At 38.7% G+C, this 16583-nt stretch overlaps 1 protein-coding gene across 2 annotated transcripts in view; it reads left to right on the top strand.

The window, feature by feature from the left end:
- Window positions 1–16583, top strand: part of GAP43 (growth associated protein 43) — a 97986-nt gene that overhangs the window by 53021 nt on the left and 28382 nt on the right. For both annotated transcript variants that reach the window (XM_011971452.1, XM_011971453.1), the window contains one exon: window positions 57–654. In XM_011971452.1, the coding sequence (XP_011826842.1) occupies window positions 57–654 (598 nt within the window). The remainder of the gene's footprint in view (window positions 1–56; window positions 655–16583) is intronic.

Genomic DNA, 16583 nt, shown 5'->3' with positions numbered 1-16583 from the left:
AGGAGAAGAACATCACTGGAGCCCTCTCCTTTTTTTCCCCTCTTTTCTCCACAAAGGTTGAAAAAAATGATGACGACCAAAAGATTGAACAAGATGGTATCAAACCAGAAGATAAAGCTCATAAGGCCGCGACCAAAATTCAGGCTAGCTTCCGTGGACACATAACGAGGAAAAAGCTCAAAGGAGAGAAGAAGGATGATGCTCAAGCTGCTGAGGCTGAAGCCAATAAGAAGGATGAAGCCCCTGTTGCCGATGGGGTGGAGAAGAAGGGAGAAGGCACCACTGCTACCGAAGCAGCCCCAGCCACTGGCTCCAAGCCTGATGAACCCGGCAAAGCAGGAGAAACTCCTTCCGAGGAGAAGAAGGGAGAGGGTGATGCTGCCACAGAGCAGGCAGCCCCTCAGGCTCCTGCATCCTCAGAGGAGAAGGCCGGCTCAGCTGAGACAGAAAGTGCCACTAAAGCTTCCACTGATAACTCGCCGTCCTCCAAGGCCGAAGATGCCCCAGCCAAGGAGGAGCCTAAACAAGCCGATGTGCCTGCTGCTGTCACTGCTGCTGCTGCCACCACCCCTGCTGCAGAGGATGCTGCTGCCAAGGCAACAGCCCAGCCTCCAACGGAGACTGGGGAGAGCAGCCAAGCCGAAGAGAACATAGGTGAGCAACCGCGAGGGTCAGATGCAATGGGTGGATGGGGAGGGGAGTTGCTATTCGGAAGGCCAGGCCACCTGGGTCATCAAGGGAGAGGAAAAAGTCTAGAAGGTGTTTTCCAGAAATCAAGGGAAGCTGTGCTTAATTTCCCAAAGTGGCAGGACTAAGAGCTAAGGTCACATTCCCAAATATCTCCATGCCTGAGAGAGGACTCAGGCAGGTCTATGTAGCAGCCAGTACTAGAAAGATCTGGCGATTATCTTAATTGGATAGACATATGCAGTCAAACTAGATAAATCTGCTTTAAAAAAGTATTCTGTGTGCTGATAGACTTAGTTTAATAAGTAATTACTGAGGCTACATATATTATATGGATGGGAATTAGCTAATGTGATTATTTGGCTCTGGAAAATGCCTGGTATAAATACAGCCATCCTCTTCTTGATCCAGATTATCTAGTGTGTGAATTGCTGGCAGCAAATGTATAATCTCAGACCACCCTTCCCTATCTCACATTATGTTTCTGGGCATTCTCTCCACCATCAGTTGGTGAGTAGTGTGTGTATATGTGGGTATGCTGAGAGAATGTTAATTGTAACATTAATTGGGGTCAAACATAATTGGGAAAATAAGTCTGTCGATGTTGCCAAAAACAAAAGAAAAACCCCAAATACAGAATATGTTGTGAAGTCAAACATAAATAATCATTTTATTATTGAAGACACAACTTTCTACAATATGCATAAATAATTGAGGGTTCCTATGATTACAAAAAGGTACTGGATTCTCTTCAGTTTGGAACTGTAACTTGAAAGTTGGAGTGTTTTCACTATTACTGCTCAATTGTGCAGAATTGGAATAGAATATTCCCAGAGCAAGATAAATTCAACAGAGCTTTGTCCCTGGAGACTAGATCCTTCCCTCATCTCCAACACATCCACAGTGGTAAAGGAGGCCAACAGTTTCCATGATCTTTCTGTAGTCTAATATGACCCATAAATACTTTCCAGCCCCAAAGATCCTCAAAGATAAAGTTTCTTCTATGTCCATTTAAAAGATTGGGTTTACTCCTTTGGAAGCGCCTCGGTTTAACCAATGATGTTTGTCATCCAACAGTCCAAATACGGACTGAGCCACAGTGTGCTCCTTGGGAGAAAAACTATTCCATGGGAATGGTCTGAGAAATGTTTTGATATCTGACCATCAGATTGAGAAAGTAATGATTGGACATTTACTTTGATATACATTTCTCCAAAATCAGATACTACAATATGGTAGGTGGTATTCTAGATATTTTAGGTCTACACTTCTTTCATCTTATCCCTAAATTTCTGTGAATAAGATGCCAGATAATATTAATTAACATTGTTATTAGCATATTCCAGCTCTGGATAAATCATATGCTTCTTTTCATTTTGAATCTTTATTCTAACCACACAACTGTCCCAGGGGCCAGACATTGAGGTTTAGAAGATGGGAATTTTTCCCTGGAAAAGGTAAGGCATGTGATAAAAAGTGGGGTGTGAGTTTTAATTTACTCAGCAAAGCAAAACTTAACTACTTTTCTTTAGATTTAAGCTTTGAGCGTCAGATATAATGTCTGGAAATCACTTTGCATGTAGACAAGTTACGTAATGTGTCATTTTCATAAATCTTAGAAATTAATCATGCTTTTAAATACAGAACAGATCTGACATGGCACAGACCATATTTTTTAACTGGGATTTCTAAAGTTGTGAGAAACAGAGACATGATGTTATTTTAGGTATATGCTTATGATTTGGGTTGATAGAAGGATTTCTTGAACCAGTAAGAAGTCTAATATATATTTTAAAAGAAATTAAGTTTTATTATTTTTCAGGTTATGATAACTCCAAATGAATTAATGAAATATTTTATGTAGTAAGTTGTCAACAAATGTCAAATAGTGAATATAAATTGATGAAATTTAAATTATAGATAATAATTTGTTCACTCATTTATATATTTCTCTTGCATATTTGCTTATTCTGTTCATTTATTTGATTAAAAATGTGTCTGGCCAGTGAAAGTAAACAGCACTCTTCTCTGCCCTAAATGTTACAGTTTCTGACTGAAAAATATCTTAATTAATCAGACTTTATCATGTGTATTCAAAGGTGATTGAAAAAATAGGTGAAGTAAACTTGAAGGTAATCACAAAGGGCAATTTACATTATTTCTTAGAGTTGGGTAGGTATTGTCCTCTTGGTTAGATTCAGAAATGCTGCCTGTCGTTTCGTTCTGGATTGAGGTATCTATTAGCCTTGCCTGCTCTATGTGACAAGCACAAATTACCCCGCTGTGATGAATCTCATGGGATCACAGAAGGTAGAGATGACAAGGATATCTATCACATCATATCAGGTCCAAATTCCCCGGTGCCCTGTACTGCATTTCCTCTTTCTTCCACTGTATTTCATTTTAACCTGGGTTAAAGTAGGAGCATTTTCCACTGGGCTGTACTGTTTGGAAATGTGTGGCTACCATGGGTTACTTTAGGATTCTACAGCTGCCTGGAGGGGCATGGACAGACAGTCTAAGAGGGTGCAATAGGGTAAGGGGCAAAATAGGTACAAAGAGAGAATCCAAGAAAATCATTTCTGTCAGTATCAGGCTTAAAAATTTTAGATCAGATATGATTATTACTTTAATACCTATGGAAACGTTGCAGGAATTATAAATGTTATTTATTTTACTTCTTTTACTACTTACTACCAACCTGTTTGTTATGGGAGGATGTCATTTGTATTTTGATCTTTGAGGTTGGTTGATTATTGTCATTGTTTTAAATTCTCCAAGTATGTCCCCCTCGCCCTACTTTGCCACTCTGCCTGCCCGGCTCTTTATGTGCCTTGAACCAAAGCATTTCAGTGCACCTCTGATAATGATTCCTTTAGAGGAAGAGGAGGATTTAAAACATCTGTGGGACACTGCCCCATTCAGCCATGAGTAGAGAACTTTCAAGCCCCCTTTAATGATTATGTCCTTGGGGTCTCCTGCCGAGCAGTGCCACTGTGCTCACTGGCTCTCAGTGAAGGAATTCTCTGTTATGTCTCCTCTTCTCCATGGTAGCCTATTGATTTTCTCCAATAGAGGACTCTACTGTGGTCATATTCAGTGATGTGGTGCTACCAAGGTAACCTATCCAGAAGGCTATCAATCAGTGATATTGATTGGGTGACTGCCACAGGGTCCTTGACTGATGCTAGTTGGAAGTGGAGTTCTGAGTGACTTCATATGTTCTGCATGTTGATCTTGGCTGCATTGTATTTTCATGGTCTCAGTACATCTTGCAAATTGATGCCATCAGTAATGATCAAGAAAAGAGGGAGGAATTTCCTTTTGCCATTCCCTGAATAGAAAAATTAACTTAGTGTCTCCCTACCTCTCTTCCTCCTCTTTTTTATCCTTCCTTCCTCCCTCCTTCCTTCCCATTCTCTCTCCTTTTATTCTATTCTTCCTTTCTTTTTCCCTTCTCTTTATGTTAACTTTCTTCTGTGCTAGGTATTCGGGTCACCAAGATGAGTAAGATATGATCCTTTGGCCTCATGCAGTGGCTCATGCCTGTAATCCTAGCACTTTGGGAGACCGAGGCAGGAGGACTTGAGTCCAGGAGTTTGAGACCAGCCTGGGCAACAGAAGGAGACCCCATCTCTACAGATGATAGAAAAAATTAGCAGAGTGTGGTGGTGTAGTCCAAGCTACTCTGGAGGCTAAGGCAGGAAGATCACCAGAGCCCAGGAGATCAAGGCTGCAGTGAGCCATGACTGTGTGCCACTGCACTCCAACCTGGGTGACAGAGTGAGACCCTGTCTCAGAAAAACCAAAACAAAACAAAAACAAGATATAGTCTTTTGACCTTAATGAATTCTTACTTGATAGTGGCGGTAGTGTGAAATTCAGGGAATGACATTGAAAACAATCATATTTATAATCTCAATTAAATTCTGCAATTAGTATGGGGTATTCTCTCTACCAATGCACTTTGGACAAAATATGAATGAAGCAGTGCTTCAGGGGCCAAGATGCAGTCTACTACTTACTATAAAAATGTTTTATAGAATGTGTGTCCTGATACTCAAATGATTAACGAAGAGAATGGAAGCAAAATTTATAATTTCTAGAATGATAATTATTTGTAAGAAAATGAAATACCCAGCTCATATTTCTGGATTAACAATTATTTATGTTTCCCAGAACAATAGTTTCCCTAAGGTCCAAGGTAACCATCTATTTTTCAGCTTTCCAAAAGATAGGTCCACTTCTACCAAGCTGTGTGTTAGATGTGAGACTTTCCAAGGATATTTACACTTATTTGGCAGGGTGCCTCATGAGCAGTTTTGATTTGAAATGTGGTTTCAACCACTTCCTGAATTTATATACAGCTCACAAAGAATGAAAATTTTGGTTGTGGAAGTCCATAAATGCTGTTTATAAAACATGGCACCCTGTCAGATACTCAGTGGTATACCTCTTAAATACTGTTGATTATTAAGCTTTCATGGAGCACTTTCATATTGCTAGAGTAATCATTTTTATTGGCTTTTCTTGACAACAGCCCAATGTCATTTGATAACATTTTTCTTTCTATTTTTATATTCCAAGAATAGGGACAAAATAAGTGGGTATTCTGGCCACACATACAACCAGTGACAAAACAAGGGTCAAACTGATAGAACTCTAAATCCTCACCTTCACTGTAGCCCTACAGTTCTTTCTATTAAGGTGTTATGCTTTATCTCAGTTTCTTCATTTTCTTTTTTTCTTAGCTGTTGTGATGATCTGATGCTATTGGGAAATACCAACAAGGACCTTACTAGGACATTCTCTGTCCTACCTGCCCTGTAATATAATAAGGGTAAAAGATCTTTGAACTGAAATAAAGAGACCAGGGTTCTAGTCTCAATATTTCTACCAACAAGATGAGAGATTTTAGGAGAGTTATTGCTTCTCTGGACTTCATTTGTGTCATCCTCAGGAAAAGGAACTACGATAGTTGGTTTTTAAGGTTTTCTTTCAAGAGTTAAAATATAAAAGTCTAATAATAGGTGGCACTTAATGAGCATTTATTAACTGCCAGGTACTGTGCTGAGCGCTATGTGGGAATTGTTCCATTTAATCATCATAACCACTCTGTAGTGGTAACGTAATAGTGTAATTTTCCCTTTCCTTTTTACAAGGAGAAATCTTAGCTTTAGAGAGACTATAGCACTTAATCATTGTTGACAGCTAGCAATGTTGAACTAGAAGCCTAACCCTGAGAGTCTGAGAGGTCACATGCTGAATGCTGACACTTATCCAGGTGATATTCTGGAAGAAACAAAGAGAAGAGAAATGTCTAAGGACCCCAGCAATGTGTTATAATATAAGAACATCTCTCCTTTGGATAATTGGATACTCCAGACTCTTGTCTGGGAATTATTAGGGATAGCATTTACAGATGGGTATCTAGTAACTACCAAAATTCCTGATCATAATTCCCTCACAGCCCTATCACCCCAGAATTATTGGGGATATTAAACTAGTTCTGAGTCTTAGATTCTTATTTCAAAAAACACTCCAAGGACTGTTTTATTAGACCTGAGAGAGCTATAAAGATCAGTTGAAATTGATTGTTCCTAGCAGGTGTATTACTGACTCCATCAAATACATCAGTTATTCCAGGAGGATCTGAAAATTAAAAATTGAAATTTTAGTATCTTAATCAGATGAAAGTCATTTTATTTATTGTAGCCAATTGCTACCCTAAGTTTAGCTTATCAGAATTAGTATCATTTTTATATTCTTGTTTAGGTCTACCCCCCTTTGCAAGAGCATTTCCAAAGGATCTGGTACCTTTATAACTAAAATATTAAAGAATTTAATAGAAGAGACAAATTAGAGAGCAATCATTAACTTTTTTTTTTGAGACAGAGTCTCGCTCTATTGCCTAGGCTGGAGTACAGTGGCACGATCTTGGCTCGCTGTAACCTCTGTCTCCTGGGTTCTAGTGATTCTCTGGTCTCAGCCTCCCTAGTAGCTGGGATTATAGGTGCCCGCCACCATGCCCGGCTAATTTTTGTATTTTTAGTAGAGATGGGATTTCGCCATATTGGCCAGGCTGTTCTCTAACTCCTGACCTCAGGTGATCTGCCTGCCTAGGCCTCGCTGGGATTACAGGTGTGAGCCACTGTGCCTGGCCCTTTCATTAACTCTTTAGTTAAAAAGAGTAAGTAGAAAAAAGACAAGATGAAGGAATGTGTTACAGAGTCACAGAACTCAAATTATTGAGGCCATTCATTCATTCTTTCATAGCTTATATTAAATTGTTACTATCACCTCATAAAAGAAGCTGAAAAACAGAAAGACATGTTCCTCCCCCAATTTTAAAGTTGTGAAACTATATTTGGAACTAAAAATTAATATTTCTTAAAATATAGACTATTATTCAGATATTAATATACATTCATAAAATATTGTTCATTTTTCTCTACACACATGTGCACGCACACACACACACACACACACACACGACAATCTTGCAATGGTAGACCAGGGAGGCATCTTTGAAGTGGGGGATATAGGGCTTCTTAGCCAACCATCCTCACTTTTCCATAGTCCTTTATTTTCTTAACTATTAGATAATGGGCTTAAGGGATGGGGTTGATAGTAGAGAGGTTTAGATAGAGGGGCAAAGAATCTAGGAAGAGTCAATTCTAAGAAAGTTTGTTATTAGACTAGAGACCCAGAAGACAGCAAGAATATCTCAGTAGAGGTTTGTAACCCCATCTTACACTTGAGATTGAATATAAAGAGTTGAAAATGATGTTTTCTGATATGACTGGACTCCTGATTTATAATCCTCCTAACCCTATCTCTGGATGGAAAACTCTAGCTGTAATAGCTACAGTGGCTATAGCCTATAGACAGCCATCATTTGCTATCAGCAGTTTCACTTCCATCTTACACTTAATTCAATATCAGTGTATTTCTATATGCTTTTATTTCATTAAAGTAATTAAACAGCTTCAAGGTTTAATAAAACCTTGGATGCTTATGTAGAGCAATGGATACATCTGATAGACATCTGATAAGCTTTTTAAAATTTCGTCAGTAGACTGTCATTAAAACATAAAGTATTATATAGACAAGCTAATACAAGCCTCTTCCAATTCTTCTTTTTTTTTTTTAACTCTACATTCACAGTAGTTGGATCTTTGACGATTAGTGAAATTGGCTAACAGGCCTAAGTGTGTGAATTGGGCTATCAAATGTCCTGAGAAAAGATAGTATGGAAGATATACAAGTTAGATGTGATTACTCAGCAATCCTCACACTAATTTGTAATCTCCAAATCACAAATTAGAGGATTATGAGAATTAAAATATTTCAGGTTGATCATCTCACACCCCTCTACTTGGAAGGGAAATTGTAGTTCTTAACATATCTTCAGGGGAAGAAAGTATTCTAGGAAGGTTTTTTGCCTTTCTTTGTAAATCATACTCAACATAAATGTTCTATCCTGGTGTCACATACACGTGAAATAACTTTTGAAGGCTACCCTGTTTTATTTTGTTTTTCCAGTATGAGTTAGTAGAATCTTTTGAAATTTAGAATAGAAACAAGAAGCCATTTACCTAAAATGATCCCTCCTTACTGGGGCATGATGAATGTGTGTGTCTCTCAGATAAAGTGGAGATGAACATTTCTGTAGCCTTGGAAAAAATGTTCTCTTCTATGGTGTGTGACAAAGTGAAGAATATAATTTAGGTATGTTTAAGCACTGTATCCATGCCTGTAGTATACCCTTCTGCCAATTTCCAGGCACATATGTATACACTCACATTCAATGTATAGGGAAAGGGCTGCCCAAGAATTTAGACTGTAGGGAAAATCTGGAAGAACGGTAAGTTCCACATTTTCGTCACCCTTCAGGACCAAAAGAAGTAGAGAATGGCTCCAGGAACACCCCTCGTCTCTCTGAGGGTGTGTGGGAAGAGTAATGGTCCTTTCTCGGCTCGTCATGTAATCAGGGTATGTTTGTGAACCTACAGTGCGTTGGGGAGAGCTAGGAGTTGGGACTAAAGTTATCTAAGATGAAATTTATAGTGCCTAAAAATTAAAACCCTGGTTTGGCTAATTAGGGGAACGTTATCCAGGAAGAGTTCTTGGTGTAGAGGTTGCCTCAGCTGAATCTTAAAGGATAAAATACATCCAATGAAAAGGGATATCGTTTATTTAAAAACTTCAGAAACCACCTTTCATTCAAATTAACACACACATATAAATAAATTGATTCAGGTCATAATTTTGCAGCAGCTTTTTAACCTTCAGTGGAAAAAGTAGCTTCATGTCTGTGTTGTTTATTATTGCATTTCCTGTTGTTTATTATTGCATTATGACAATAATTTGAATGAATAATATTATGCCGTAGAGAAAATCCTAAACTGACCCAGGAAAATGAATACAGAAGCTCACTGGAAAGTTCCATTGTTACTCAGGCCCATGTCATCCCTGAGGTTGCCAGAATTCAAACCATTTAGGGCTTCATAGACCAGTGTGAGCATTTTGCATTATATTCAGAAACATATTGAGAACTAGAGGAAGTCAAGGCTGCTTCCTACTGAAAGCAGGTGATTAATTTCACTCCAGCCACATGAATGACCTGTGGGTGGCCCTTGCCAGTGTGTGACAGGAACACCCAGGGAAGAAATGATCTGCCAGGTTCCTTGGCTTCTTTTCCTCATCTGACACAATTAAGTAATCTTTGCAAGGTGTGTAAGAGTCTACTGAACCTGCTGTTGCTCCACTATAGGGTGAATTGTTAATGTGTTCCCAAACCAACAGTGCTGGGACACAGACCAGTAAACAGGCTTTCCCACTCCTTAGTGCAAATGTAATTTGTGTACAGCCTGTGGGCTATTCAGATTACAGACCATGAGGGACATTGCCGTGGGAGGCTGAAAGAATTCTTCCCCACACAAAAACTGCAACTTAAAGTCACCCTCATGTATCTGGTAAAAAGACAGAAAGTGCCCCACTTTGTGAAATTCTATTCCAGTTTAAAGGGCTAAGAAAGCACAGAGTTCAGTAATGTGGTTTCAGCATTCTCCCCATTGGTGTAATCAAATCCTTTTAGAAGGAAAACCAGTGGTAGAAGATTTTTTATTTCCTCCTTCCTCTTCTTTTGATACTCGTGGTTTAATTATAATAGATTCATAAGAGAACCTGGCCCCTATTGGAAGATATGTTAGTTTTATTTTTCTTGCCACCAAGGTGTAAACCATTCATTATGATTTTATCAGATATCTGCAGCGGCGTGCTGCCAGACTGGCTCTCCAAAAAATGAAACAAAACTCTAAAAGCTTTGATTTGTAGTTTTTGCCAATTTCTATGGTATAAATACTCCCATCCTAGCTGATTTCAGGCTACTAATGTGTTATTTCCAAATAAGCAGTTGGGAAGAGGTGCTAATATCTTGCTCTCAGCAGCCAATGTTAGTCAGCTCCAGCATACCCCAAATAATTATATTTTAGCAATTTGATTAATTTTATTTTGATAATTCTAAAATACTAGGAATAGTAATTATCAACTTCCAAATAACGTATCAGTATAAAAGCATATAAATATCCATTTGTAAAACCACATAGTTATGTACATATATATGTGATCACATGAGAAGTATTTTCAACATTCAGTCTTTTCTGTTGAGCATTGTACATTTGTTAAAGGTTAAGGAAAAAAAGTAAAGTTTAGAATTGGTATTCTTATATTCAATTAGAAAAACAATTGCTACTGAAGGAATTCGTACATTGTCCTCAAAATTTGATCTGAGCTGTATCTTTTTAATGCATTGAAAGGCTTTTTATCTTTTTTAAAGGAAAGTGCATAATTTATTACATTTATGAGGTTATAATAAAATGGATACTTAGGAACTTTAAACATGAGTAAAAAGTAATCATCAGATATAAAATTCTCAAATCTTGGAACCCAAAATATTAAATTTTAGAATTTTCTTACAACCTCTTTCTCATGATTAACATAGTTTGAAAATTATTATGTTCTTTCATGAGAAAAGAAGGAAAATTTAAAAATAGACATGTTGATGGAGGCAATAGTTCTTCTCAGCTGGTTTTTCAGAGATGATTTCAGGGTTCAGATTGATTTACAACCATTTCACATTTAATGCAGAGGAAGAATTGACTATTTCCTTCCCTCATACTAATTTTTAGTGAGCAAGATGCTTTCAGTGCTAGGAGGAACATTGTGAAACAATGCCTTCACAGAGGTAGAATCAGATGAGTGACTAACTGCTGAAGGCAGACATTTTCAAAATTGTTAGCCTAGGCACTCTTTGCTCAAATGAGTTTAAAATATATACACTAAACCCCAAAGGAGAGCTGCTTTGGTTGAGAATGATAGGGGAAAGTGGAGATGACTGAAAATGCCCAGAAATCCCAATTTTTTTTTTTTTTTTTTGCATCTGTCCCTACCCTCTAAGTGGATCATTTCTGAGCCCTGAAGTACAGTTTGAAAAATGCACATTTAAGAAATTTCTCAGCTATTTATTGTGTACATGTGGACAGAAACAAAATAGTCAGTGCCAGTCGATCTCATTTACTGTACTCTAAGCTGATCTTTACAATGAGTATGGATAACTGCACCCATATTGATGATATAGTAGATTCCGTGTATTACTTATAAGGTCAACAGAAAATTGATTCATATTACAGTCCTATTTTTTAGTTGCAGATAGGACTGGTCTTAGGTAACTTCTAACCATGGTTTTAGGTAACTAAGCACTGTTCCATTTAATTTTAGTTCCATTGGTATTAAAACCATGCAGAATTTGTTCTCTAAATGATATTTTACAAATAGTAGTCCCAAAGAAAATTTATTTTCTAGAATCCTCAATCAGTGAACTTTGAGCTGTGTTGCTGGAGCCTGGAGTTCCATGGAGCAGCATCTCAGCAGTAGTTTCTGGGAATTTGGGTTCTTTTGCAGAGGCCAGGTTAACAAGGATTGGAGTGCTATCTCACAATCCCTTACACCTCTACCAAACTATTTCTTGATCTTGGTTAAACTTTGATTTGACATTCTAACTAATAATACTTAAAAATTACTGTTTTAAGCTTAAGGCCAAATTCAAAAGGTCTTCAATCTTGGCAAGATTAAAACTCAACATAATTCAAAACTCATCTTTTCAGGCAGGCACCCACTCTGTATTTAGCTTGAATTGTTTATTTCATAAACAGATACTGCTCAAATTCTAAAATTTGACTTGTAGTATAAATCATAAACAAGTGGAATTTGAATGACTCACCCAGGGTTACTAACCAAATTATTTTATTATTTATTTATTTATTTTTGAGATGGAGTCTCACTCTATCACCCAGACTGGAGTGCAGTGGCGCAATCTTGGCTCACCGCAACCTCCGCCTCCCGGGTTCAACCGATTCTCCTGCCTCAGCCTTCCGAGTAGCTGGGATTACAGGGATGTGCCACCATGCCTGGCTAATTTTTTGGATTTTTGGTAGAGACGGGGTTTCGCCATGTTGGTTTCACCAGGTCTCAAACTCCTGGCCTCAAGTGATCCACCCTCCTCGGCCTCCCAAAGTGCTGGGATTATAGGCATAAGCCACTGCACCTGGCCCCAAATTATTAAAATTATTATATCCATGGGTACTGGGTCTTTAACTTAAAAAAATAGGCTAATAATGCAGTAATACTTTTTAGTTCTACTCCAGTGTGCAACATAATTGTATAAATAATGCATTCCTTCTGATGGGATACAGCTTAAAAAATTCTATACAATTTTGAAATACCCACAAAAATAAAATTTCTAGAAGGTTAAAGGCCAAAATCAGTCTCAAAAATTCTAAAAAATCTGTTACCTTTCTTTCTCCCACTCCTTAGCCCTAGTGGACGATAGCTGTTGGTGCCTCTGTTGAAGCAAGTGCCCCAAAGGGAAACATGCATGGGCAATGGGGCCAATTCTTATTTAACTCCACGGACTGACATCCTCAATGCCTCTTCAGTGATTAACATCACAAGTGACACAACTCAACTGGGTAAAAGGGATAGGTCCCATGATGCCATGCTCACTGTAGGCTTAGGGTTTGAGGGGACTACTTGAAAAACCACTCATACAAAGCTATGAATTTATACCTGTCCATATCAAAGCCCCACATAAAACCTCCCAATGCTTGCCTGCTTTTTGCAACCTGAATACAATCTAACTTATTTCTACAGCCTAGGAGGCCTCATGTGATCTCATGTGTTAGCTTTCTGATCAGATGTCCTTCTACTCTGCCCTTCTTCCCCATTCTCTAGCCCTGATAGCTTTCTTAAGGTCTCTGGAATGCATACAGCTTACTCCTGTCCCAGGGCCTTTGCACTTGCTTTCTCCCTTGAGCTTCCCATGGTCACCTCTTAGCCCTTGCCTCTTGGCACTCAGGTCTCCATTTGAATGTCCCTTACTCAGAGAAGACTTCCCTGATCATTTGGTCAGAACAGCACTACCCCTACCAGTGCCAACAGTTATATCACATTACCCGATTTATTTTCTCCATGGCATTCTTAGTGCCTAAGATGACTGTGTTTATCTGTGTTGTCCTCAGTTTCTCTCCCTCTCAGTAGACTTCATTTCTTGAAGGCTGCATGGTAGCCCCAGTGCTCAGAATAGAGCACAGCACATAGAAGGCTCTCAATAGACATCCACTGACTGGCCAATAATATGGATTGCACCTATGGAGAGATTTCTTTTCATAAACAGCTTGAAAACGAAAGAACCATTTAATTTTTAAAATTTGAAGTCCCACAAGAAAAGCTAAGAGTTTTTCAGGCAAGTGTCCATTTTTATTACTTGCAGCCCAGTTCTTTGGAATTTTATACATCAGCAACTTCTTTTCCATGACCCATTTCTAAATATTTCTCAGGCACCCAGACACTCTGAGTTTGAATGAGCATATTTGATTCAGAAGGAAAATTGGTCAGAATGTGAAAAAGGAAGATGGGCCCTTAGGAGGAACAAGGTGGGGATGTGGATAGAAATTCTTCATTTCCTATAGAGAAAAGGGAGAATAAGAGGGAAGAGTAATGGGATAGAAAATGGAGAAAAAAAGTGGGAGGAAAAAAAGCAGAAGGGGACCAGAAATCGATCAGGGGAGGCAGAAAGAATAAGCAAGGGCAAAGTGGAGAAAGAATAGAGGGTAGAAAAGAGAAAGAAGGGGTAATAGGCGAGAAAGCAAGAGGCGTGGAAGAAACAGGACTAGAGGGGCGCTGAAGAGCAGGGGAAGGCACTGATTGAGCTGAGTACCAAGAGGTGGCCATGGTTTTCTTGTAGCTCTGTTTCTGACAAGCTCTCTGGCCATGGCCAAAGCCAATTTACCTTCCTTGCTGGTAAAAGAAGATGGTTTTACAGGATCTTCCAGCACTAGCGCTCTCTGTTCTTGGCTTCACAAACAGCAGGCCCTAAAGGGTTCCTTGGCAAATGGATTTTCTGTCTTTGAGCAGATCTAAGTGGCAGATGGGGCACAGCTCCCCTAGGAGAGACCCCCTCCACCCCCTGCCCATCATTGTCTGAGCCCTTCTGCAGCTTCAGTCCCTAGCCAGCGCTGCCTCAACAAACCAGGAGATGTTGTCTCTGCTTGCTTCCAGAGAGGAAAAGAAAATGTCACGATTTTAAATGTAGGCCTATTTCGATGCGAAGTTTCAGATTACAAGGCATGTTTCAGAAACATTTTTAACTTTGAACACCTCATAGAGAAACAGTCTTGGAACTGGACAGTTCTGAGTTCAACCCCAGCTTCCTCACTGCATGGTTTTAATGATTTGTATAACCTTCAATGTCTTCATCTATAAGATGGAGATTAACATGTTACCCTTAAACAGTTGTGGTGAGGATTTAATGAGGTAACATATTTAAAGAATCAGGTATAGAGTAGGTCCTCAATTAATATCATTTTGCCTTAGTTTTTTTCTGATAATCTGAAATAATCACTTCTCATCTTCATACTCTCCTCTGCCCATATGAAGATCCTCTGGGCAAATCTTAAAATTGAAGATGGTAAAAGCATGGATAATCTGTCATCTTCCTACAGGTAGAATAGTGGAAGGGAGTATTTCATCCAGCAAATAAAGAGAACAATGGTTTCTTCGTGACCCAAAGTAAAGTATTTCAAAGTATTATTTTGTATTCAAAGTAATACAAAAGACAAATGTATTATCCAATGGATACTGTAACAATAGACAAAATTGCAACAACCATGAATTTAGCCAAATCTCTTGCTTGGAGGCCTGCAGTGCAGGAAAAATATCAGAGATGTCTTGGAATCAGACCTATCTATGTTTGAATCAAAGGTCCAGTCCCTAACCAGCTCTATGCTATTAACTCAACATCAGCTTTGTCATTGTGTCATATCTTCATTGCTGAACTTGGTGGTTGTCAGTATTAAATAGATCATGCATAAAAAGTGTCTATTATGGTATTTTATTGAACACATAGTAAGTGCCTCATAGAAAGTCACCATTGTTCCTGTTCCTTTCAGCTGAAGTTATTGGGAAACTTTTTTTTCTTTGGTACTACACTTGGTTTTATGAAGGAAATTAATGTGCAAATAGGACATGATTTATGGCCAGCAAGAGAGACACATAATGATTTGCAGTCTCCTCTGGGAGTCAGAGACTATTCTATTTGGCCTACCTTGTAGCTCAGCAACATTACCAAGTTCTTACCTTATCAGTAATGATTGAGCCTGGAAGTCAGCCAAGGCCACCAGGTAGTGATGTTGGGTTTAATTTGGGCTTCATGTAATTGGTCCCTCAGAAACTGCAATCTAGGGATTCAATAGAAAACGTTGGGATACCTTAAGGGAAATAGCTAACACACTCTTTCCAGGTAGATACCAGCTATAACTTGTCACATCTTGGATTTCAATCCTACAGTCTTAGACCTAAAAGGAAACTTAAAAATTGCCTAAGCCTGGGAACTGGATGGGCTTCAGGAGGGTTCTTTAATCTCCTAAGATTATTTGCAAAATATTATACTGTGTGTGCATGTGGATGATATTCTTGGCGAAATGACCTTGTCTTTCGTCAGATACTCTACTGGGACCACTGCACAAAAATATGATCCACTATGCTCGAACAACCTCCAGGAGAAGTTGTGTGTGCCTGTGTTCTAATGAACAATGAAGCATGTTCTGGGATTCAGTTGCATGATCTGGCCATAGTCCCACAATGGGTTAACATCAGAATAGAGGAGATAAATAAACCCAGATGTCTCAAGGACTGTATTCTACTGTCATTCAATTAATTTGTACTTATTAATACATATAAATTCCACACAGGCATTGTGAGGGATGTAGATTATAAAAGTGAATATCTGTTGTCATGAAAGTTACAGTCTGGATGGGGAGAAAAGTAAGGCTCTTAAAAGAAAACAAACAAAAAAGACTCCGGACCAGTACAGAACAAAATAAGTTTGTGAGTGCTTGCAAACTGCAGTCTGTAGTTGTGGCAAAGGAATTCAGAGGCTACGATAGTGGGTAGGGTCTGAAGAAAAGAAGTGAGCATTATGATGAAGCATTGGTGAGGATACCAGCGGTAGTAGTTTGTGCCAGTGAGGAGAAGGTAGGGCATGTTAGACCTTGAAGTGGTCAGAAGTTTTCAGTCTTGGTCCAACAGCAAATAGAAGGTGGTTAAAGTTTTTACTTCACCATATTGTTTTTGCTCCCAGAATGACCCTGATGTGTCTATGAAGCGTACGCAAAGCACAGTGCACACTTAATGAATTCAGTTCAAAGACTATTAATATTATTTCAGCTTATTTGTTAAAATGACTTTATCTACTTCTAGACTGAGTTTTTGGTCATATATGAAGGACCAAAAAATCAAAATTGATGTAGGATTAACTTCAAAATAGGACCCAATCA

Source organism: Mandrillus leucophaeus, unplaced genomic scaffold (assembly GCF_000951045.1).
Source record: "Mandrillus leucophaeus isolate KB7577 unplaced genomic scaffold, Mleu.le_1.0 Scaffold1220, whole genome shotgun sequence".
In the NCBI taxonomy this organism is placed as follows: Eukaryota; Metazoa; Chordata; class Mammalia; order Primates; family Cercopithecidae; genus Mandrillus; species Mandrillus leucophaeus.
This window is presented reverse-complemented; position numbering and strand designations above follow the sequence as displayed.